This window comes from Pezoporus wallicus, unplaced genomic scaffold (assembly GCF_028554395.1).
Source record: "Pezoporus wallicus isolate ANWC-B61680 ecotype Strahan unplaced genomic scaffold, APGP_CSIRO_Pwel_v1 contig_2012, whole genome shotgun sequence".
Classification (NCBI taxonomy): Eukaryota; Metazoa; Chordata; class Aves; order Psittaciformes; family Psittacidae; genus Pezoporus; species Pezoporus wallicus.
Genome location: NW_026639840.1, coordinates 4,135,360 through 4,160,583, shown reverse-complemented (window position 1 = coordinate 4,160,583; position 25,224 = coordinate 4,135,360). Strand labels below are relative to the sequence as shown.

At 40.7% G+C, this 25,224-nt stretch overlaps 1 protein-coding gene across 1 annotated transcript in view; it reads right to left on the bottom strand.

Annotated features, from left to right (window-relative positions):
• The window catches only part of CSGALNACT2 (chondroitin sulfate N-acetylgalactosaminyltransferase 2), a 31,428-nt gene extending 12,719 nt beyond the window's left edge, over positions 1 to 18,709 (bottom strand). The window contains exons 1-2 of the mRNA XM_057416380.1: positions 18,560 to 18,709; positions 1,324 to 2,564 (exon numbers count right to left, since the gene is read on the bottom strand). Coding sequence (XP_057272363.1) covers positions 1,324 to 1,987 — 664 coding nt within the window. The 5' untranslated portion in view covers positions 1,988 to 2,564; positions 18,560 to 18,709. The remainder of the gene's footprint in view (positions 1 to 1,323; positions 2,565 to 18,559) is intronic.
• Between the last annotated feature and the right edge of the window lie 6,515 nt (positions 18,710 to 25,224).

Sequence of the window (25,224 nt, the reverse complement as noted above, 5' to 3'; positions counted from 1 at the left end):
TCTTGTTCCTTGGAGGTCTGCAGTCACTATAGGCAGTGCACTAAGAAAAATAAACAGCTATTTCAGTAATGGTAAAAAGAAAAAATACATCAGAGTAACAGCAAAGAAAAAAACAGCTGCACACTTAATATAGAAAGAAAACAATTAAAAGACTGCAAGGATGACTACCTCCAGACAAAATAATATGGCTTTCAGTAAAAACTGTACCAAGAGCCTAACACTGCATTGGCTGTGTTATACCAACACAGTTGAGTGGATTCTACGCCCTGTGCCACCTTCTGGAATGAAGAAGAGTACTTGCATTAAGCTTTAATCACATTAGCTGTTAAAAGCAGACTTTCTGTGCTACAGACCAATTACATCATCTTAGACTGAAAGAACTGATTATTTCAAGGCCAACAGTACTTTTCTCCAGCATGTTTGCTTAATAGTGCAGACATCAGTACTGCTGAGATCCAGAATCCCTTTTACAGTAATGCTTTTATAACATGCTCCAAATTTTGTGGGGCTTTTTTACGGCAGCATGAACCGTATTTAATACTGTAAATACAAAAAAGAGATACCAGGACAGGTTTGATTATCTCCATCAGCATTTTACTGTACCTTGAAAGCCAGCTTCTGTAGAAATTATCACTAATGCATCTTTTAAGGGTGTCACTAAGTGAAAACTGCTTTTAATATCTGCTTTATGTGCTACATGTGTCCTGTAACTAAACTTGTAAGTACTGAGAGAGAACTGAAGAGAGAACAACAGAACAGTTCAAGGTAACAAAGGACACAAGTTCTTCAGCTGACAAGACCAGCGTACATAAGCCTACCAATGATCTCCCTCCAATATAAAAGGGTGTCAAATCTAAGACAGTCAGTAGCCTGAACATTAACTAAAAGTAGTATAATAAGTGAAGAAAAACCCTGTAGCTTCATACTGACTGGTTTAACTATGCTGGAACAAGAGAAATTAATTTCTCCCTCCTGCTGCCAATCAGTTTCACTGGAAGTCTTTCAGTTATTTAGCACCATAAGCATTTGTGTTACACTGACTTCAGCTACAACCAATTATGAATGCCTCAGTATTTTAGGCAGATACAGCTGTATCCTGTACACTTCTTGTGGTGAGCCCTTCTGAAATGGATTTCTTGCTCCCTACTCAAAACACAAGATAATGAAGCATTAATAGTCTCACCATTAGAAATAAAAGTTCTTAGTATGTAACATCTGTTCAAGACTATATTCAAGTAAGTAAACTCCCTAAAAAATACAAATACCATTAAATGCCTGTTGTGACATTCTGTTATGGGGCTGAAAAGCTTGTAATAAACATACCTTCTATGAAATCATTTTCACTATACAGCTGCCTCTCTCCTACTCCATCATCTTCATCTTGTCCATCTTCTTCATCTGGATTATTGATGACTTCTAGGCCAGCCTCAATAACTTCCACCAATTCATCTCGCTTATCCTTTCTAACAGGTTTCTCTTCTGGATGCCGAGTGAGCCCCATTTCCAACTGAAATACTTTCATGGATGTAAAGCTTTCAAAAGGAATGACACCATATTCACTAGGCAGTTTAGCCCCCACGCTCACCTCAGCTTTGTCAATCTGTGAATGAAGAAATTCTAGGAGATCATTGGATGATTGTTCTTTAGTGCCCTGGTAGTTCATACCATTGACCCTTGGGCTCTTTTTTTCCTGAAGGGATTTCAATTTATCACTCATTTCTTGAAGCTCTTGTTTTAACTGGGCAATCTGACGTTTCAGACTGGTAGCTCTGTTTTGATAATGCTCTTCTTGCTCCTGCAAGAGAGCTTGATAGTATTCTTTGCCCATGCTTTCGCCTACGACACCAGGCAAAGATCCATTATCGTCTGTTTGTGGAGCACACTCCAGCAAATACATAAGCAAGACTAAACTGAATAGTAAAGCAAGGCCCACTAATAGCCAACGAGTCCTGGCTTGAATTACTAAGCCTCTTCTGGGCATTCTCATGTTACTACCACTTCCAATTCAAAAATATGACTTATCTGCTCTTGCTTTTCAGGGAACATCACCCCGAAGTTCAAATCTTAGAAAGACAGAAGAAGTATGCCCGCAATAGTTACTACAAGTTTTGATAAAGTAGCTGATGTGCAGTTTTCAACCTTTGCCTTAATCAGGTGTCATTGCAGAGATATAAATCTGAAGTTCCTATGTCATCCATAACCATCAACTGTGAGTTTGGTTGATGCCATAAAATTTGTTCAGGATTTCCTACCCCAAACGAAAAAACCTACAGAGGGCAAGGAAGACAGAAGACACCAGCAAGGAGTCATACTTCCATTTCCTGTTTCAACCCTACTTGGATGGTTTCAGTCTATTTGAAGTTCAGTGAGCAAAGTCTGCAGAAGTAATTTCATGAGTTTTGAATCAGCAGCAATTTTTCTCCCTGTGTGAGGGCAGTCTACAACTTAGTAACAGTAATTTTCATTGGGTAGTCTGGCTTTTCCTCTGGCACTTGAGTATTTTATTCCACTTCCCCTCCTTTCCTTAGGATCTGCGGTTTGAGTCAGCAAAATGAAGTCAGAACCTAAAATTAAAAGAAAGGTGCATATTAGAGCTACAAAGCAGCTAGTCATCTGAAAAACACATGAATAAAATTGTAACACATGGATGCAAAGGATTGCTGGGGGAAGGAGTGGGAAAAGGAGAAAGAAAAACATTATCTCTTTCCATTGCATGATCCATCAGTGATTCCCTTTGACATAGTATCTGAAAAAAAAAGCAATATAGACAGTCTAATGAAATACATTTTTCACAAAGTTAGCTAAGGCAGTAAGGGCTCTTCTAGTCTCATCAAATTTTATTTGTTTTACCTCCCCCATTCTTTCTTGGGTTTGATTTTTTTTTGTTTTGTTTTCCTCTGTGGGAAGAAAAAAACCACCATGCCCTTTCTACTCCTCTGAACTGAAAAAAATTCCAAGAACTGTTTTGAAGCAGCAGCAACAGATGCTTGCATTTACATCTGCATTTACATCTGCTATTAAGTAAATATCTTTTAGGAGATAATTATTTACTCATGAGTAAAGTTTTGCAGATTTAAACATCAAAGTCCACAGAAACAGCATTTCAGAATAAGTTAAATTCAAGAGAGATTCGAATTCAAACCCTAATTCCCAACTGATGGCAGGCAGCCTCAGACTACCCATTGTCTAACATTTCCGTCTTTTGATTTGGTTAGGCTACCATCAAGAGGCATTGACCATTTGCATGGGTCACACTCTTACACTGCTGAGGCTTGGAGGAAAAGGCCAGGGAAAAGAGACCACAGTAACACAAGAGGGGGGATACCAAAAATCCTACTCAGTAACAGTCAGCTGAACAGTTTACAGGCCTCTTCAGTGGCAGCATAAAGAGCTATAATTAAGCTCGATGCATGTTAGTCTACATTCTCACAATAAAAAAATACTTAGGCTTAAAACTTGGATGTATAAAATAAGTGAAGCTCATTAAAATTTATCCAGTGATCTGTTAGCTGTGCATTCATTCTGACTATGCTGCGTAACTTGTTTGGGGGAAGTTCTGGGACCTTGAATAACTTCAGTTTACTTTCAGTATTCTTATAACATTAGAAAAGAGATTGCGCACTCCAAAACTCCCTCTATATGGGTTGGACAGGCTGTTATCTAACACTGCCAAGCAGCCACAAACTCCATCTTCGTCTGTCCTTGTAAATAAGTAATGATGTCTTGATGCACTTCATGTGCTTACAAAAACCTTGCAATATTTCTCCCCAGTTATGTCTTCCCTTGTGACATTTCTCCTTTCCCATCCAGCTTCCACCATCAGAATATTCTTTAGTGAGAACCATGTACCACATACCAGCAGTATCACAATACTTAGCATCCTCATTTGCAAGCAAGCTCATATTACAACGTCTGAAAAGTTAAATTATTTATTCATACCACCAAAACCAATGCCTGTGATAGCAGATCCTAACTTTGCATGCATGTCGTGTACACTGAGTTTTACAAGAGCTGCATACTTCAGAGTTGTCCATCTGAAGTCTACAAAACTACTTGAAGAAGTTACTAGTATTTCTGGTACTGAGGTCCCTGCCTATAACCCTGTTCACAAATAAAGTGGAAGCATTATGTAGAAATTCTTAATAGAGCAGCTTAAAGATAACAGTTATTTGAAACTTCAGCTTTTTCAGCCAATGTAAAGCTGCTGGCCACTTTGGTACATAATAAGTAAGTTTTATGAACTGAATTCTAGATGACATCCTTTTAAGTCCAAATAAGACAGAAGTTAGTCACTCCTCATTGCACAAACACAGCATTATATAAGCACAAGTTAAATGCCTACAAAGGGTGATCAACACCAGATGTATCCTCAGACTACTGACCAGGGTCCAGATGTGGTGAATCAAGGGTGACAGAAGAAAAAAACATCTTCAGGATAAAACCAGTTCAGAAATGATGAAAAAAACAGAAATGACATCATACCATCCCAAGCTTTCTTAAGTACCAAGCTGCCTATGTGATGTTTTTTTCCACATTTCTTCCTGAATTTTTGTTCTGTTAGACCACAAGAGGTGAAGCCACAATTAACTGCATAAAGAACCATATTATTTTTAAACCTACATAAATACTAGACTGTACTAAAGCCACACCATGCATAAGCTAGCACATCTTAAGTCAAGGCATACTGAGAAATTATCAAACTACCTGACTTGCATAAAATACTGACAAACCCAATTCCAACTATTTTTCATTGCACAGCCTGTCAACAACAGCAACATTTCAGCATTGCTTATACACAAACATAGGCACCATGGTACATTTTGATAATGGCCAGTGCAGGTAGCTGTACACCATGGCCAGATTTGGTTCATCGGTGAACTTTTAACTTAAAGCCACCAAAAAGTCATGCAATCTCCCACCACCATCGGCTTTAAACACTCAGTAACTGTTGTTACGTGATAAACAGATGTCCCCAAAGGTGGATCATTAGCCTACTAGGCCTTTATTCAATTATTGATCTACCAATAAATTGTCCTGTCCTCACTTTGATGAGTCACTAAGTTTCTTTAGGTCTCATTCATGTCTTAGAAACAAGTGACAGATTTATTTCCTGTTATGTGTCAAGAGGACACAATCTACCAGGAGATTAAGGTTACCTCAGACAACAGCAGAGGGCAATGAAAGAGCCATTCTGTTCTTAATAATTTTAATGGCGGCAACACATACATCATTATGGTGAGCATGGATTAAAAAAGCCAGCATGCCTCCACAGGGGCTCCCCACTTGTACTGCATCACCAACACAATGACAAAAGATGATGAGTAACTGCAGATTTCTGAGTCTTCCCTACAGGCACTTTCCCTGTTTACACCAGCGGGCTGGTTTGTGGCACACTGCCTTCAGGGGTGCTTACGGAAGAGAAACAACAAGCTGTTTCTGAAGCAATGGAAACTACGCGCGGTAGGCTGTAAAGAGCTTACTGATTCTTTTCCGTCTAGGCTTTAATTATTCCTTCATTAGTCAAAACTCTTCTCTAGTGAGCTAGTGGCAATCTTATTAACAAGACAGCCTTTTTGCACAAGATAGGCTTTGCTTATTTATCTTTGACAGTTTTCATGCAACACCATAAAGAACAAGCATCTTTCCCACTACAGCTTCCCTGTGGCCTTGAAAGGCCAGGAGTGTTTGTGCAGACAGTTACGCTAAACAACGTTAAAATTTTAAATTACACATGGAGAGGTGAAGGGGTAAGTTAATTTGCTACAGCAGACTTGTATATCTCTCCCTTCCCCACCTCCACCCCCGCCTCACCCAGCATTAGCTCTGCTAAGAGTCACCCTAAAGGAGTCAGATACAATTTTCATCTTCCATCCTTGAAGGCATGAGTGAAGCCAGTAAGAATCCTAATTCTCACCCCATCAGTAAAGAAGGTTTTACAAGCCCTCTGTTTCACTATGCTCTCTTTTCAGAGAAGCACTAGCTTTGCATATTTACAACCCAAATCTGATATGAACTAGGTCTGGCACAGCACTATTTTAGGAATTCCAGTAAATACTCTCGAGCTGTAGAAGATGATCACAAGAGACAGCAGGCTGTGAAACCCCAGAATTAGCAAAACCACACAGGATCCCAAGAATCACAATAGGAAAATTAATTCAGCGTCACAAGGCACATCTGAAGTTTACAAAAAAAGAACAATAAGATATGTAGAAATAAGTAATCACACAGAAGGCCTTGGGATCAGCACTTCAGTGTTTGAAGATTAAGTTCCAAATCTTTAACTTGCACATGCTGGTTTTTCACATTATTTCAATTCTTCTAAACAAGTCCATTTACAATATTCCCTATGATTTCCAAATAATGAGACATCTGAGGCTTATGCAATGTTTATGAAGATTTGCAAGTTTTCCAGAAGCAACTGGTTGTTATTCTTCCTGCATTTCCAGGGCCTGATGTATATTCAACTATGGAAACATTTCTGTTCCTTACAAAAGAGCTCATTGATTCTCCAAGCACAAGGGAACAGACCAGCATGCTAACTGAAAATGCTTTTAAATTTGTTTTTATTATATGACCATTCTGTTTTGGTTCCTTGTTGCAAAGGATGAGCACCTCTTTCTAAAGAGGGGAAACAGTCACGCTTAGAGCGGTGACCTAATTCAATGTACACTTGGGCTTCATGCCAGACTGTACCAACGGACATTCCTCATTTCAGCACGTTCTACTTTAGACATGTCCTTTTCCTTCGGCATGCCCTAGATGGTCATAGTTTAGCAGCTTATGAAATTCCAGCTGATTTTCATAGTTGCTTTATTGTTCATAATTTCACCCAGATGCCACAGATATTCACAGTCTTAAACCCCCCTCCACACACAAATACTTCTCTATTTGGCAAGTTACACAATGAAAACAAAGTCAATATCATCCCCTCTTACTCTGAAGAGTATCATTGAAAACAGAATTCCTTATGAATGTCAGAGAAACACTGCACACAGCTCTCCTCACTCACTGAAACCAGCACAAAGCAAGTTTGCTGTCTTTGCTGTCACAGACAATCTTTGCATAAACCCTAGTATGAGAAACCTCAAACCATACCCAAGTACACAGAAACACATTAATTTCTGCTGTGTGCAGTCCACTGAGGCATAGCCTCAGAAAAAACACAGAAATTTGTTCAGGGCTTTTTTTATACAGTTCTCATCAAACAAGTACCAAAGTCAGATTTTTCGGTTCTTGGGGAGGTTAACAGAAAAGGAAAAGCCAAGAGGAGAAAAAAATACCCAAGAGAAGAGTTAGGGGCCACATTTCTCATTTTCCACAGAAAGCTGATTTTTAGTCTAGTATCTCACCCATACAACACTGACTGTAAAGAGCATGGTTTTTATCACAATTCTACCATCTAGTTTGCTTTCATCACAATTCTACCATCTAACTTGCTTTCAGCTACAACTCTGCCTCCCAAGCACACACATACAACACTGGACAGGAAAGAAGCTGAAACCCACTATAAATTTATGGAAAGAAGATATGTATTCAAGAAAGCCAGTAGGAAAGTTAAAACAAGCATGAAGTATTTTAGCCCTTATCAATTTAATAATAAATCCTGAAGAAGCTGAAAGTTGCACTTACACACACATCACAAGCACTGTCCATGGTAAATCAATCACATCATGCACAAGCATCAGCTGATTTTTAACTTTTCAACAGTTTACAGCATAGTACACTGTTCCAGTCATAACATGCAACTTTAGTGCCTAAGTAAAGAACTCCAGCTTTGCTACTCGCATTATCTGACACTACAGTGACTTTCTTCTTCCAGCTACCTCTTAGTTATTTCTATCAAAATTTCCTCATATCCTCCTCTGTACCTTCCCAGCATATGCACATTACCTTGGCATGCTCACATGGACAATACTGTATAGGACCAAACATGTAAGAGTACACACTAACACCCCTCAACATCACAGAGCAGTTTGTGCAAAAAGTTATTTCTCCAGACACTGCAGATCTAAAAAAACCCAAACAAACAAAAAGCGAGACATCTGCCTTGGAAGATGAGGTGACAACCAGTCCCCCAACAAATCTAATTCAACCCCAAAATCTGCGATTCTTAATTCTTATAAGCTTATCAGCTCTACTTGGTTGATAAATATAAAAACCAGTTGCATTTGGCTCACATCCATCAGTTACTCAACAAACTCCACCCAATATCAGATATGTAGTAATCTGTGTTTCTGCAGCCAGCTTCACCTGGCTGCTCATCTGCTAACAACCCAGTATAAAGCTGAGCTATCAATTTAGCATTGCTCCTATGCATTCTCTGCCTTCTTTGTTATTGAGTCTTGCTGGTAAACACCGCTAAAGCTAGAGTCCCATGGAAGGTGCAGGGGGACAATGATGACTGCACATTGAGCATCTTACCTGAATTTTAATTAAGGATGTGGAAAAGAAAAAAAACAAACAACAAAACACACAAACAAACCACACAAGCCAAGCCAAAACAAAACCCACCACCCAATCAACACAAGAACTAAGAACTACAGCATACATTATGAACAGCCTTCAATGAATTATTTGTGAATTATGCAAATTAAAGTGCATGAGCATATATGCAATAGGTAACTTTAGGTATTTGTTTAGCTCCTAAATGGGAAGAAAAAAAATTAAAAAAAATCAGACCTTTGGCACAAGGATCATAGCAGTACCCACAGGACGCCAGGAACAAGTAGTTTAGGCACTGGAACCTGTAGGAAAAAGTTACTTCAGGCACTGGAACCTGTAGGAAAAAGTTACTTCAGTGATGGGTGACAACAATCACAGGACTTACTATTCAAAAACAAAATAATCCCTATGCAAAGGGTTTATTCACCAAAGTAATATTTTGGTTTTGCCAGCAGAAATGCTATGCTCCAAAATAAAATTAAGACTAACCGTCCACAGGCTTCCACTGTCACATTTGAGACTTGAGTACACAGGGAACACATATAGGGTTTCTTATCTTCCTTGTTTCATGCAACAGATCAACTCACTGTCAACACTGGAGAGAGACTATCAATAAGGAATTCTGCTTTTATCCAGGATCAGGTCCCGTTTATTAGTTGCATATTTTCAGGAAATGTGACAAAAGAGCACACTTTATACTAACCTTCTTAAAGAAAGAAAACATAGAAGAAAGTAGGGTTTCATTTTAATACTGGTGTTCAATCATCATAAGATCAAGTGTGTCTAGGCTCTATCAATCAAGAATGTCTGGGTCTTTACAGCCTTCCCAAACCCTCTCTTGCAATTTGTGCCTCAGTTTCAACAAGTTCACTGGCATGTGTTTTCACAATAGCAACACAGACCTTCAGACCTGTACTGCATACCACTTCCTCACTCTGTGTACCTGACCAGAAGACAAATCAGCATGCCAAGCCAACAGAATACGAAACAGTACGAGTTTTATTGTCTCCATTCTCAGAGAAAGCAAGCAGAAGGTGATATCCAACAACCTAGGAGTGGTGACATTTTTGCCACAACAGCCCCTGGAAAAAGCAGTCCTGCCATCATCCTCAAATGAGGGAAATATTAACTGCAATGAAATGGTTTAAATTCAATTCTTACATTATCTACTGTGAAATAACAAGGAAAAATACAGCCTGTTGCTGAAGCAGTTTTATCTCCCAGAAGTTAGAGAAGCAAGTTACTGTTTGTCCCAGCATTTGTTGTTCCTACAAAAACCCAAATGCATTACACAGTTCAGGGGACAAATGAAAGAACAACATTATTCACACTATTTACTTCATACCTAATCCAAAGTAAGCAATGAGTTTATGAATAGGAGCCCTGCTTTGGCTTCCAAAGCAAGCCCATTTATCTGGAAAGTGCTGAATTGAAATTGGAACTTGAAAACCAACCAGCTACACCTTAACTATGCTGGTCAGTATTATCCCGTTTCAGATAAAGCCAGGAAATAAAAATCAACTCATGGTCACTTTACTGTTGTTATGAAGAGAGACATCTGCTTGGCAAGAAAAAGAAACTAGTAGGTAAAACCTCCTAGGTAAGGCTAGCCAAAGGAGTTTTGTTTGTTGGTTTGTTTTAAAATTATTACTGAATAGCTATCCTGAAAGACTCACTGCCTTCAGCTGCCATAGGATGAATAATGTTTCTATTTTACACACCTTTTCCTATAATTTACACTATTTAGCTTGTGGGGTTTTGCACTGCTGTGGGCACTATTCCTCTTTTTAAATCTGGCAAAAGAGCCTCAAACTCTAAACTTAGAGAAGCAAGTCTTCCCCTTACTGAAAGGGCATTGAAAGAACACTACTATTATATGTCTACACTTATTTTGCCAACCCTATTGGTTGCTAAAGTTCAACCAGAACTGGGAACAAAAGAACAAGTAGCTACCTTAGTACAATTATCAAGGAAGCACTTTCTCCTGGTATTCCTAACATCTCGTAAGCAATGATTTTTTTTTTACACAAGCATTAGACAAAGATCTGACATACTTTTACCATGTGCTTTGCAATACACTTATTAACAAAATAATCTGTGAGGGACTGTATAAATTACACAGGCAACAGTAACACGGCAGTGAGGTGGGCTCCCAGCCCAGGGCACACCACCTGAGCAGCCTTACTCAGACAGCAGTACTCAGGTCTGTTCACTGAAGGATGACCTCAGAACAGCACATGTAACACTGCACACTAACAGGCTAAAGGACAGCTACATTACTGTGGAGGATAGTTTAAGCAAGACTAAATCACAGTTCTTAACAGCAACTTTAGCTTATCTTCAAGGATGCATCGTAGTCTCTACTAGAGTACATCCAACGAAATCTTTGTACTCCTTTCATACGACAGAGCAACAGCTGCAGCAAGAAGCAGTAACCCCAACACGTTACAATGCCCAGTAGTCTTCAAAAGGGTAGTGCTGAGGGAGGTTGGGTTGTTTTGTTTCATTGGGTTTTTTTTATTTCAAAGGAAAACAGCCTGTTTTAAAAGGACAGAAAAAACAGTTACACTTAAAGAGCGCCACCTTACAGTGAATAAGGAAGGATAAAATACTCTTTAGACACACAAAGCATCTAAACATCTTATGAGGCCCCAGCTAAATACTTCCCACACACAAGAAGAACACGCCTCAGCAAACGCAATAGAATATTAAAAGGTAACTTGTGATCCTAGCTTGGGTGCACTGCATTTGCACAGCATACCTACATTTTCGCTGATGCTATTTTCTATTCATTAACAAACCAAACACTTAGAATGACTAACATTTTCCATTGTGGAAATGTTCTTAGCCAGGGTGTTCCAACAGTTGGCCATCTAATTAGCTGTCATTAAAAAAAAGAACCCACCAAAAACCACATACAAAAAAAACCCCAATGGTTAAACACTTAATCCTGTGGAGGACTTAGAATATTATTTTACCTTTTTTTTAACCTCCTAATTTTTCTATGGTAACAGCTATACTGTTTTCAAGGAGGTAAAAATCCAGGTTATGATGAAGTGGCAGCAGTTGAAGTGAAAATAGCAAGAAGTTAAATTCTCAAGTGTGTTCAACTTTCTTAAAAAGACTTTCAGACCTCTATGAATATATGCCTTTAAAGCAGAAACATATAAACGCAACTGATTTAAAATTCATAAAAAGTTTAATTGGATAATTGTACACCGAGTACTACCATAGCAATGTTCTCATTAAAGTTGCAATTTACTGCCAAATTTTGTAAGGGGGTACTCTGGACCAATATTTGCATAGAAATCTCTTCATTCCAAGTTTGAAGAGCAATAAAACTTCTGAAGTGACTACAGGAAGACAATTCTGTGCATTTTGTCCAATTGGTAAAATATCTGGAAGTGGCTTAAAAAAACCAATTTGATACAGAAATCCTGAGAAAAATGCTGCCTTGGAAATCAACCACTCAAGTTTTTCTTAAACTGAATCAGCTAGCTTAAGTTCACATGTGGTACTCAAGACTGGGCTCACTTTCCTAGTCCTCGGTCGGTGAATCTAAGAGGGAAGGAGGAGCATAACCTACAAATATTTTTAGAATGGCTAAAAATCAGAGCATTAGTTTAGGTTCTGCTTTCAGCACAACAGATCAGCCATGAATGTGTCACTAGAAGTGAATGCTGTATGCTAAACAACTGAGAAACATCTGGTGTGTTCCAGAAGCACAGCTAGATGTACTTAAGTAATCTGCAATTTTTTAATTTGACATTATAACTAAGCATTAACTAACTCTTAAAGGACTAGCAGTACCAGGCTTCACTGAAAGCACAGAAGCTAGCAGCTTGTCAGAACTATCAATCTTTTTTTTTTTTTAAGTTGCCTTGCATTGAAAAAGACACCAGTATGAAAAATAGAAACACCAAACACTCAACACTTCACATTATTGTGCTCCACCTCTGTTTTGTTTTTCAAGTCCCAGAAGTCAGCCTTTAGACCGCTTGGATCATCTTTCCTCTTCTGTTCAGGAAAAGACAATCATAATTCAGAGGGGAGAAAAGCCAGGAGTTTCTACAAACCTCTTGAATTTTCCAGGTTTCTCATGCCATTCCTCTGTTCTGCTCATATTTCACAATATTTTTATTTTTTTTTTGCTGGTTTTGCTTCCCAGAGAGAACATACAGGTTATCACCACAGGTAACTGTTACAAGCTATTCAAAGTGCCACATCTAACACATAGGCCTACCAGCAGCTATTTGAACATTGGTTTAAAGTTTTGTTACCTTCTCTTGGCCCCTCAGACCAGCTTAAATCCTTATTATACTTCTACCTCTCCATCTATCCAGGTAAACCTCTACTAGAAGCTCTGAGAACCTCTGACAGAAACCCTGAACAACTAAAGAGCAACTCTTAATGGTTAAATGCAAACTTCGAAGCCACTGGTTTATGTCTAAAATCTGGAATAAAACCAACCCAAACCAAACAATAGCAGAATGTAATATAGCATTTTAGATGCTAGAATGCAGTCCTGTTCCAAACACTGGGAGCACTGAGGCAGCTTGCCCTGCACAGACATCTCACTGGAGCACTGCTTCCAAACTGCCCTGGGAAGAGGCAGGCACACCAGTCATACTAGCCCCTCTCCAGCCAGTAGCAACCACAACTAATATTCATTCTCCTACTTTGCAAACTGCACATCTTTTCTTTAGAAGGCTTCTACCTGTAGCAGAAGCTCCCAGAATACATGAAAGATGGGCTAAAATACTATAACTCAGCAATCTTAATTTCCACTCTACCAGAGAACTATGCAACACACAAGCCATCTGCTACCCCCAGGGCTGAACAGCATCAAGAGTGCTGACAAGCATCTTATTTTTGACACCACTACTTGGAGAAACCTTTAAGAGACAGCAGAAGTGCTACCACATGTCATCTGAAAGCTACTGCCAAAACACTCTTCCAGGACAGATTTTATTTCTTAGAAACTGATGACCTTGCCCTCCATATTATTTCCAGAGAGCCTAAACTGTGCTTGAGACTAGCATTTTGTATTTTCTGAGTGTGCTTCAAAACACAAGCTCATTTACATCATTTCCTCTGCTTTAATGCATTTCAACTGCAGCAGTGCCCCCAGTGAGCTTCAGTTGTTTTCTGTGTACTGCTGCTCAACACCTGCCCTTGCAACAAAACACAAGCTAAAGCCAGAAAAACCATTTAAGTATTATTTTTACTGTGTCTACAGAGAAGATAGGCATATGCAAACATGCAGAACAGAGCAGCAGAAAATTTGCCTGGTTAGCTACCTTGCTACAATTAACTGTCACACATTAAATGTCATTGCAAATACCAACATCTACAAACAAAATTAATTACAGCATCTCTGTAAAGCAGCACCTCAGCTCTAAACTCTCAAGGCTTTCTACAACTACACACCTGCAAGCCAGAAACTGTCCTTCCTTCCCTGTCTTTCACTAGTAACTGGCATCTGAAAAGTTATTAGGGCCTTTTTCCCTACAAGATTACCTGGGACTAGTCTCCTTGATTGCGAAATCTAAATATGTTAATACAAAACTAGCCTAGCTTTGTATGCAACTTTTTGGAGAACTCAAGTGTTACTTTAGTTGTGCACATTTTTTCTTTAGTCACCTATAGTGTACATACACTCAAACTCCCATAGGTTTGCTCTTATCCCTCTGTCTACTGAAGTTATGAATTAACAGTTTAGGTCATTTCTGGCCATAGCAGGGAAGCCGACTGGAACACTCACTTTTGACACCATCAGGACATGTACACTGCCTCTCGGGTCCTGATCCAGGCTTTCTAGCCAGACACTGTAAGTGACACCAGTACCAGAAAACCCAGTACCATGAAGGAGAAGGATCCTCTTCACCCGTGAAACAGCAGCCTTTAGTATAGGGGAGGAAGAAAGAGCAAGAAAACCAGTGAGACAGACCTGCCCTTTATCACCCACCCACTCCACCAGTGAAAGACTTTAATACAAAGGAGGAAGAAGGTGTATGAAAAACAAAGACACACCTGCCTTTTCTTTCACCCACCAGCTGCCAACAATCCTCAAAGGTACCTACCGAGACACACTCATCCCCCTCCCCTGCAAGCCAGCCAGGCAGATGGGGTCTAGACAAAGAACTTCCCAGGACCACGATAAGGGCAAAAGGAAGTTATCAGACCCGAGAGCATGGTGCTGGAAGGCACTTGAACTGCAGGCAGACACTAATCAGTAACAGGCCAATCACTATCGTTATTTTTCATTACAGTTGGAGATTATTAAGAATGACAGGAAATGGTTAGATTAAAAAATTACATGCAAGATTTCCTCACATCATAGCTTCCTCATCTCAAGTCGTATCTGGATACTCTGAACTTTGCTTTGACACACTGACACAACATCGATGCTCTTTCCAATGCTCACATTCACACTCACAGTACCTGCAATGGCTTGCCAGCTTTATTAACTCACTAATAAGTTTCAAAGCATTTGGTCCGTGAATAGGAAGAGCCTTTAAAAACAGGAAAGGTACAGCAGAGATCATTCCAAGATATACTTCCCACTGTGTGTTACTCTGAAATAATTGTGGAGCAAGGGTCTACTACTAGCCTTACTACAAACATAAAAAAAACAGTATGGGCAACCTAGTGCCAGTATATAAAATGTACAAGCTTCTCACAGGTGTTTTAGCGTGCCATATTTTCATGTGCAGCAAAATCTTCCAGGATTCAGGAAGCAGCTCATTTTCCTTTCCCCTTCAACATCTGATCTTTAGTGACCACATACAGCTTCAATGATTATCTAGTTTTTAAGCAGTTTCTCAGCTAGCAGCGGCCATCAGAATCACCAATTTAGATTAGACACACATCAAAGTGTAAGATACACAAAAACTATTAAGCTGTCTAACCAACCTGTCTACATTTTCAAGGATACACAAGATACACACAGCCTTAAACAGTCTTAGGTGAAAGCAGCAAGTAGATGCACCTAAAAAAGTCCTCAAGACTATCCTGTCTCACTCCTTTCACATCAGAAGACACTGACGACAAGGAGGACTGCAACTTGCAGAACTGTTTCTGCCTTCAGAAATGTTTACTGCTTTTCAAAAGAGCTTCATAAAAAAGAAATTAAGAGTATTACAGTCATTGCGCACTTTCAGATTTTTCTAATGAACAACAATATTAATGGATTTTCTTGGCTTTTCTAATCATCATTCAGAATGGAACTGTTCTGGTGTTCTGAAACTGAAGCTGTGGCTGTAACTCAAAAGTAAAACTGTATTCCCATTCCCTTAAAAAAACAAAGCATTTTATTTCTTTATGTATGTCTTGAGAACTATGATCACATTTTCCCATTTCCAGCACTAAGCTTGCAAGAACATAATTAATTGCATTGATAAAGCGCAGTATCTCTTTCCCCCCCCCCCCTTTTTTTACAAAAGCTATTATGCTTCTGAAACATTTTCTTTTCATGGTGGCCTTTGAGAACTCTCAGATTTATTTATTTAAGAAAAGTCTTTTGCTTGAAATCCCTATTTATTATTCTATTTTTCCAGAAGCAAGACTATTATAGTCTCTTCCCATACTTTTATTTCGGAGAGCTGGTCTTCCAGAGGGACAGATACACTAACAAAAAACCAAGCACATTGTAAGTTCCAGTGCTTATTCAAAGCCCAAGTTTTATCCCGCATCCATGTTCCTGCTTCAACATTATTTAAAGAGAAAATACTGCAAGTCATGAAGCTTGCTGCACGATGACAGGCTGTTTCAGAGTTACGAAAAACATTGTGCAATTTGTTTTCTGCAGTAAAAGAACCTGGCCTCATGTTTCTCATACCCTCCCTCCCCTGAGTTTAGTTTTATTTCTTTTAAAAGCAGAGGTCATTCTGGTGATCCTTTTAACAAAGAGGTCCACAAAACACTTCTTGCAGGCACAAAAGTACCATGGAGCAGAGGTAGAAAGTGTTTTTCCAGATATGTTTGTGGGTTTTATTGGCAACAGACTGCAGCTGTTTACATTTAACTATGCCCTCAAACAACGCTTCTCATCATCTGAGTCATTTCTGACTTGGGAAGACCTATATCCCAGGACTGGAACTTAACTGCAAAGAATTCAAATTCAAGAATAATTTGGTACAACTTCTAACATGATGCAGCAGCCTTAATGACAGGTTTAGGGATTTCTGTTTGTTTTTTTTTTTATTTCCTCCTTTAAGCCTGAGAAGGACACTGAAATAGTCATGGGATCAAGAAAGGAAAGAACTATTCACTATCAGCTAACCTTAATCATACTGAAGTTTTCATGGGTTTACTCCAGGAACAGACAAGCTAAACAATGTGTTTGTGCTGTACAGTCCTGCACTTCAAAAATCATTGTTCTTCCTTCCATTCTCAGCATACTGATGGTTTAGGACAGCAGCACTGGAGCAATCAGTGCAGGTCTCTAGATACTTACAAGAAGGACTTACTGGCAAACAGTTGCCCATAAAAGCCTCAGGGTATAACTGAAACTCATAGCTAACACCCAGTCAGCAAAATGCATCTATGTCCACTGACAGCTACTGGGAATACTTCCAAGCCACTGCCTTTGACAGTGTTTGGGGACTCACTATCTAGCTAATAAACAAAGGGAAGCCCGAAGTTTCCTTCAAACACAGTGAAGCAAGATAGGAACTTTCAGCTAGTGCATGCTGGAAAAGAAGAAACTGTCTCACTCACTCAGAAGAAACTGACTCATTCACAGTCACCAAGAAAACAAAAAGAAAAAATTTTTTTTTTTTTTGCAGTATGGCCTTAGCTTGAGGAATATTCAATCTGTTAGAATAATCTTACTCGTTTCTGCACCTCTTCGAGTTACCCATCAGAGCAATAGAACACACTTGGTCCTTCTCCATCATCTACAAACTGATTAGAAGAGATCAGCGTCTCAATTTCTGCCTGATAAAAACACTTGAAGAGGAAAAAAAAAAAAACACACAAACACAACTACAAAACCACAGAATAGAGTAAATGTTAATTAAACAGATCTGGATTATACTTCACTAGAAATATGCAGATGCAAGTTTAACATTTTGTACATTCAGCTTTAAAAGCTGTCTAGCAAATGGCAACCTCCCTGTTTCTGCTTTAGTATTTGTCCTACAAATGAGTTTGCTTCAGGATTAATAGATCGATATCAATGATAGAATTTTATTTTTCATGTTCAACCTCAATACATTCCAATTTCAGTTTTTAAGAGCACAGAATTTACAGAGCAAGAAGCTGGCTGACAAAAAGGTGGAGATGTAAACCATAGTTAAGTCTAAATATCCCGCTGAAAACAGTGAAGAGCACTCTTATCATCACTTCCACTATTTCTGGGAGAAAGGCGAGAGGATTTGGGGTTTCTAGCGGCCCAAGCGAGCTCAGACGCAATCCCCAGTCAGCCAGCCCGTGCACTTAAGGGGGAGATGACCGCCCCAGCTCTGCGCTACCAACGCCCGGTCACAGCGAGATACGAGAGATCAGCACTGATGCCTTCTGCACAGGTTTTCACCGCATTTCCTACGCTGTCCCCAGATGCGCCCATCTCCAAAGAAATCACTCTCCAGCACATTTAAGGCTAGTTAACACAATGGAAACGCACCCGTGAAGAGATTAATTTTATTGTCAAGACAGAGCTAAAATAAAAACCGAATCAGGTCTGTAAGGCCCCCGCAACGAGGGCAACTAGGAGCCGTCTAGAGCCCATCTGTCTACATCCCGGCACCGCTGCCACCCCGGGGCAAAGCGAAGCGGTCACCAGGGGCCGGTCGGGGGGTAGCCCCCTCCTCTCCCGTCCCCTCCGCCGCAGGCCACTAGCTCGGGCTGGCCGCAGCACCGCGGCACGCTGCGCGCCGCCCGGCGCAGTCCGACCCACTCCCGGCGGGGAGACGGGGACGAGAATCGTCGCGATGCCGCCACCCGCCGCCCAGACTGCTGGAGCTGGTTAGCACCTTCCCCTGGCATCAGGGAGATGGCCGCAGGCCAGCCTCCTCGGCGGGAGGCAGGTGAGGGGACGAGTACCCGGGTGAGGAGCGCAGCAGACCAGGGAAAGGAGTGGGGGGCCAGAGGGTCCCAGGCCGACCGTACTCACCGCGCGGGCCCCACCACGGAACCGCGTCCCCACTTCCTGTGCGCTAGGAAATGAGCAGGCGGGGCGTCTCCGCCGCGGCCCTTAAAGGGGACGGCACCGGCCGCCCCTCACCGCCTCCGGGGTGGGACTGGGCGTCGATAGCGAGAGCGTTGCGCGGCAGCCTACTTCTTGCCCACACTCCCCCACGTGGCGGTGACGGTGTCTCACGGAGGGGCCCAGCGGGGCCCGCGGCCTCCTGCCCGCCCAACGCCCAGGGGTGCCCTGCTCCGCACGCCGCCTGACACACATCCCGGCAACACACGCACGGCTAGCACAGGCTGAGGGCTCTGGTGTGCCCTGGGGAGGAGAGATGTACGTGCCTGAGCGTTAACGCTGGGGATGTAATAGATACACTCCTGTGCCGCTGGTAGCGACTGCTAGTGAGCAACGCGCGGAGCTACCGGGGAGCGGTCGTCAGGCGGGTTTGCTCATCGACCCTCGGCCAGGCGTAACGCACACAGACCGCGGCAGATCTCGGACACGGGGAGAGAAGGGCACATCTGGCCTCAGGCCCATGGGCCTGCACCGGGCCTCCCTCGGCTGGCGCCGGCCCGCGGCGTACTCAGCATCCCGGTCATGGCAACTGCCGCTGCAGGGAAGCAGCCGTGCTGCTGGGTGAGGGCCGCGCTTGCTCTGCGCTGCTTTGGACCAGCAGCCTGTCTCATACAGTTGTTCTCCCAGGACAGGTGCTCCTCTCCGGCCACAGCCATGGCACTGTGCGAATATGGATGGCAGACATTGGTGTGCCAGCCGTGGAGATCAACGGCGAGGGGAGGTCCAGCAGCAGCACAGCGATGTTGGTTTTACAAAAGGTAACAAAACCGTAGAGCTGTGAGATAGCCTTTATGCTGGAGGTGCAGGGTCTACAACAAGCAGAATTTACTAATAATTATTTTCTACTTACCCAAATATTTATTTACAGTTCAGCGTTTCCAGAACAACAACATATTTTTTTAAATTATTTTTCTGCAGGTCTTAACTTGAAGCAAGGCTTAGGATCTTACGCACTTTTGAGCAGTCTGCATGAAGGGTGGCCTATAAAAGCTTAAAAGGGTAAGGCCAGGAACAGCTCAGGAAACTAATGAGGTAGTAGTGTTTTTTCACAACTATATATCAAATGATTCTGGCCCTGCTCATCAAAACCAGAGTCATATGCATTCAAAAGCAAGCAAAAGCTTATTCTTGTAAAGACCTGCATGTCCTACTTGACATCACGCTGCTGGTCTGCCTGAGGCTGCTTACCTGCCTGAAATGTAGGCACTAAGTCCTTTCCAGAATGGAGCCCTCGACGGTGTTGGCAGCAGAGGCTGTCTCTGTCACATTACTGCTCTGTCGAAGTTTTCACCCCATTTAGTACAGAGCAGCCCTTTGTCTTCAGGCAGACGGAAACCCATCTGTTCATAAATAGCTACACCACAGCCTGCGAGGGGGATGGGTGGCGAAGGACCTGGTCTGTTCAGTCTGGATTTTAAGCCCTCAGACAATAAAGGTCTTTCCAGGCAATACCTTAAATAAACGGTGATTTCAGATAGTCGGGTGTTCCACGTAGACTGGGAACTCTCTTCACTGTCAGGCTCCACTTCACTGCTCTGGTCCAGGGAAAGCATACTTAACTGGTGTGACCAGCTGTCCATGTGAGCACTTTCCTGTCCTTTGAAGCTTGTCATGAGGCTGGATCATCAAAGTTAGGTACCCATCAAAATATATTTGAAGAAGCTCATGGAGAAGGGGGTTATCAGAAGGTTTTAGATTTTTATGTATATGCTCCTGAAACTAGGTAAATGTAGGTTCATTCTTTTTTAAAAAACAGTGTGTAAATATATTACTATTTTAAACATGACCTCATGCAAAGTTTCAGTGTTGCATATAGTATTCATTGACTGTTGAGTACACCTCAGCTCCTGCTTGTCTTCTGTGTTGTGGTAAATGGGTAGGAGTTTATTAGGCACCAGTGTTATTTTACTGATACTGGAGACTGCAGTGTTCTGTAGACATAGTACTATCTGGGCATAAAAGAAGATTACAGAATGGAAATAACTGAAATTACTCGTATAATTAACAATGTAGATCTCAAACAAGCTCTGACAACCCTGCACCCCCCACTGCTTGGTCTACAGAGAGCAGCTCTACTCTAAAGCCTTCCATGTACTGCTTTTCTGCATAAAAGCTAGTTGCCACTATGCAGGGGGATGCCTTCAGTGCCTTACAGGATACAAAATACAGTACACAAAATACTTTTTTCTTAAGTGCCAGTTTTTCCTTTATTTACCAGAGTTCCTTAATTTTGATTTTACCCCCCACCCCCATTTTGAGAGAAGGAAAGAAGAATAGGTTTCTTAAACTCTACATCTTGGGTACTCATAGTCATCACTATGTGAGAGGTTTACCTCACAACAGGAAAAACAATATTTTTGCAGTGATATTGGGTATAACTTCCCGACTCTTCTATCAGCATGAGCTATTCCAAGATTAGACATTCCTAACTCAGACATATATTTATGCTGACATGTGTTGTAGTTCCTATTTGGTGTGTGTGTGTGTGTGTGTGTGTGTGTGTGTGTGTGTGTGTATATCTCGGTGACACAGCTCTGAATTTTGTTAAAATATGATAGGATGATTATTTTAGAGACAGAGGCAGACTTTTAAAATATTTTGCTAAACTTTGTTAACCGCTGTTCTTAAATTGGTACAGTTAAGGGAAAGGAAGTGGCTGGCAATAGGTTATTTGAAAAAAAGAGTTTTCCAGAACAGCATTGGCTCCAGCCTCTAGTGGGTTTTGGTTTCTTTCTTTTTTTTTCTTTTTTTTTTTTTTTTAAAGCATATGTGTGGGCTGGAGGGGAAGAAGCAATAGAAAAAAAGAGAGGACCTAATCTGAGAGTATGATGCTTAAGTGAAGGAGTAATGTAAATGAGACCAAAGCAGGAAAGAAGAAAGGCAATACTTCAACAGTGGATATCTTTCTTCTCTTATCCTCTCAAGCTGAAATAAAATATGTATGTGTAGTAAAAAAAAAAGGTTTGTTACTTTGCTTAAAAATTCAGAGCTTTAATTGCCAAACAATAGTCATTAGTTTGCCTTTACAGAGGGCTTTTTGTCAAATACCACAGCTCAGCCTTGCTGATGGCACAGTTCCAAGGCAAACCCCTGTGAAGTTGCTTTATCTTTGTTTTAGTTGTTGCAAATTATTTATAACAGATATTGAACAGTGCAACCAAAAGTATAAAGAATTTTTAATAGCCTGAAATAAACCACATTATAGTATTTTAATCATCTTGATTTACATTTTCTATATAAATTATATTCTAATTTGTTTCTGGTCCTGCCCAAACACATATTGTTGCTATGGGCTATGAAATAAGGGGTCATAGGAGGGGTGGTGCACTATAGGAGAATTAGCTTAAGTCTTTCTTGGGGAATGCTAACCTTGACTTCAGGCTCTGCTGCTGATGCCGTAGCGTGAGCATCAACCAGGTCACTGAAAGCCTAACCTAGGACTCGCTGTATGTGTACCTTCCAAAGTAAAAAGGAAACTATTACTGGTTTTATCATTATCATAGAGCATCTACAATGAGTATTAAAGGTGCTTGGAAAGTTAGATATTTTACTGATTTAGAAGCTGAAATAATTTCTTGACTTAGGATAGGTTTAGGAGAGACAGTGCATACGTAAACTTACTTTGCGTCAAAACATCACAGCAACTCTACCATGCAGTAATCTTCCCATATTTATTGTTACTGTTCCTATATTTACGGTAAACTGTTAAGTGTTTATTTTGCACTGTAGAAACATTTTGATTTTGGCCTCTATGCTTTTGAATGTTGAAGGACTATATTTACATTGTGGTTTGGTATCAGATAAATACTTATTTTTTGGTATTATAATGTACTAAATTGTGGACCCAGAAGCATATAATTTATATAATGTTTGGGAAATGAACTGCTATAGATTGGTTTTTTGTGCTGTTTTGGGATCACAGTTACTAAATTACTTCCTTTCAGAAATTCCCATTACAAAACAAACTGTACAGACTGTATCAACCACAGTATTAACTGACTTCAAATTTGTAGTCCTTCCATACATTAAAGCAGTCTCTGTAAATTTTGTACTCATTCAAGAAAATAGAAAACATTTCTTATCAGAAAAGATAATCAATACAATCACAGCTGTAAGTGAATGTAAATACAATTCAATTTTATTTACTATCTGGGAAAGGGTAACAAAAATGCATAGTATAGTCCACCTATGTTTTCTTTGAATAGTGATAATTTAGTTTAACTTTCCCAATGGTACTGGCATCTGGAAAAGTGTATGGAAGGATACATCTGAATTGTTTGGATACAATGTCTTAAAAAACTTTTTGCAATCAATATGTAGTCACTGTTAGCAACAGTTGCTGGCTGAGCTCTTTCATCATAGTAAATGGATCTGAGAAATATTACTGTATCAGAAGTATGTGTATCACTTTGGTTTGTGCAGCAGAGGAACAAGATCATAGAAGCGGAATTGCAGGGAGCTGCAGGAAATATTCTGCAGCAGTAGCTCATCATCTTTCCTGGCCACATGGCCTTATTTTTTCTGGCAGGTGCAATGGGTTATATGACCAAGTCTTCACTGCTCACTTGCAACTGTACCAGGGTATCATACCAGGCTAACCAGTAACAACACATATGGAAAGTAATTCACATATGTAGTGCTAGAATTCTATATTGGTTTATTTCTGACTATTCCAAGACACCTTTACTACATAGCTTCTGTGTAATGACAACAAGAACTGCTCTAGGTATTTTCCTAAAAAGAGAAGACAATTTTGTCACAAATATATTGACTATAAAGCAGCTCTGAAACAAAGTCTAAGCAGCCATATTCTGTACCTAGAATGGAAAACAAATTAGGAGGACTGACTAGAGAACTCAATATTATGCAAAACACCAAAAATGACAGATTCCTTTTTTTTTTTTTTTTTTAACTTCTCTGGTATTGTAGAACAGGAAGACGTTAAAGCCATAAAGTAATACTTTTAAAATCAATCCTATTAAAATACATTTAAACTGTAGCTTTCACTGTCAAGGATGCAGAAAAAGAAATGTTAGGTCATTCTATACATGAGATTTAGGACAGACAATCTCTCATGAGCACTCCTAGTTTGAGAAGATAATGGTATAAATTATCAAGGTTTTTAGTTGTTTATGTGGTTGGATTTCTTTTTGTTCTTGAAAACCTCATGCACCAAAGCTTGAATTATTCAGATAAACATCTACATTAAATGCAATATCTTTATAGAAGCAAGCGCTTCGGTTTCGTTAATCTGAGATGCTTCATGTTTTATACACAATATTTGGTATGTCAGCAATTAATATGCCTTACTGCATAACCTGTTGTACCCACTGAGCTTGTCCTGTAGTCAAAAAACACCACCTTCCACACAAAATAAAGACAAAGCTGTAGGGGCATACAGAACAGAGATGATCATACATGCTAACTGATTAACAAACAGTTAATACAAGGCCAGTGTTCCCAGCATCAGGTACAGCCTTGTCTGTCACTGTTCAAAAAACCATCTCCCTCTAAGCCCCTGGGACCTTGACACGCTTGTAAGGTGGGCTGATGCCAACCTGATGAAGTTTAACCATGCCAAGTGCAAGGTCCTACACCTGGGTCGGAGCAATCCCAGGCACAGCTACAGGTTGGGCAGAGAAGAGATTCAGAGCAGCCCTGTGGAAAAGGACTTGGGGGTGTTGGTTGATGAGAAAATGAACATGGGCCAGCTCCACTGTGTGCTCGCAGCCCAGAAAGCCAACCATATCCTGGGCTGCATCAAAAGGAGCATGACCAGCAGGTCGAAGGTGATCTTGCCCCTCTACTCTGCTCTTGTGAGACCTCACCTGGAGTATTGTGTACAGTTCTGGTGTCCTCAGCATAAGAAGCACATGGAACTGTTGGAACAAGTCCAGAGAAGGGCCATGAGGATGATCAGGGGACTGGAGCACCTCCCGTATGAAGACAGGCTGAGAAAGTTGGGGCTGTTCAGCCTGGAGAAGAGAAGGCTGTGTGGAGACCTCATAGCAGCCTTCCAGTATCTGAAGGGGGCCTATAGGGATGCTGGGGATGGACTCTTCATTAGGGACTGTAGTGACAGGACAAGTGGTAACGGGTTAAAACTTAAACAGGGGAAGTTTAGATTGGATATACGGAAGAAGTTCTTCACAGTAAGGGTGGTGAGGCACTGGAATGGGTTGCCAGGGGAAGCTGTGAATGCTCCATCCCTGGCGGTGTTCAAGGCCAGGTTGGACAGAGCCTTGGATGACATGGTTTAGTGTGAGGTGTCTCTGCCCATGGCAGGGGGGTTGGAACTGGATGATCTTAAGGTCCTTTCCAACCCTAACCCTCCTAAGTCCAAACTCCAGTCAGTTCATAAGTTACGTTTGTTTCTCTTGTTTCTGGTACCTATCACTGTTCTGTATACATCATTAAAACATTTTTAAGTGCAACTTTTTCTGCATTTGTAAACTATTCCTCCCATAAAATGACATGGAAATAATAGTAAAATCACATTATGACATTGATTTTATTGGTAGTACTTTACTATCTATGAAAAATTCTCAGTGTTGAAGCAGTGCAAGAGAGTG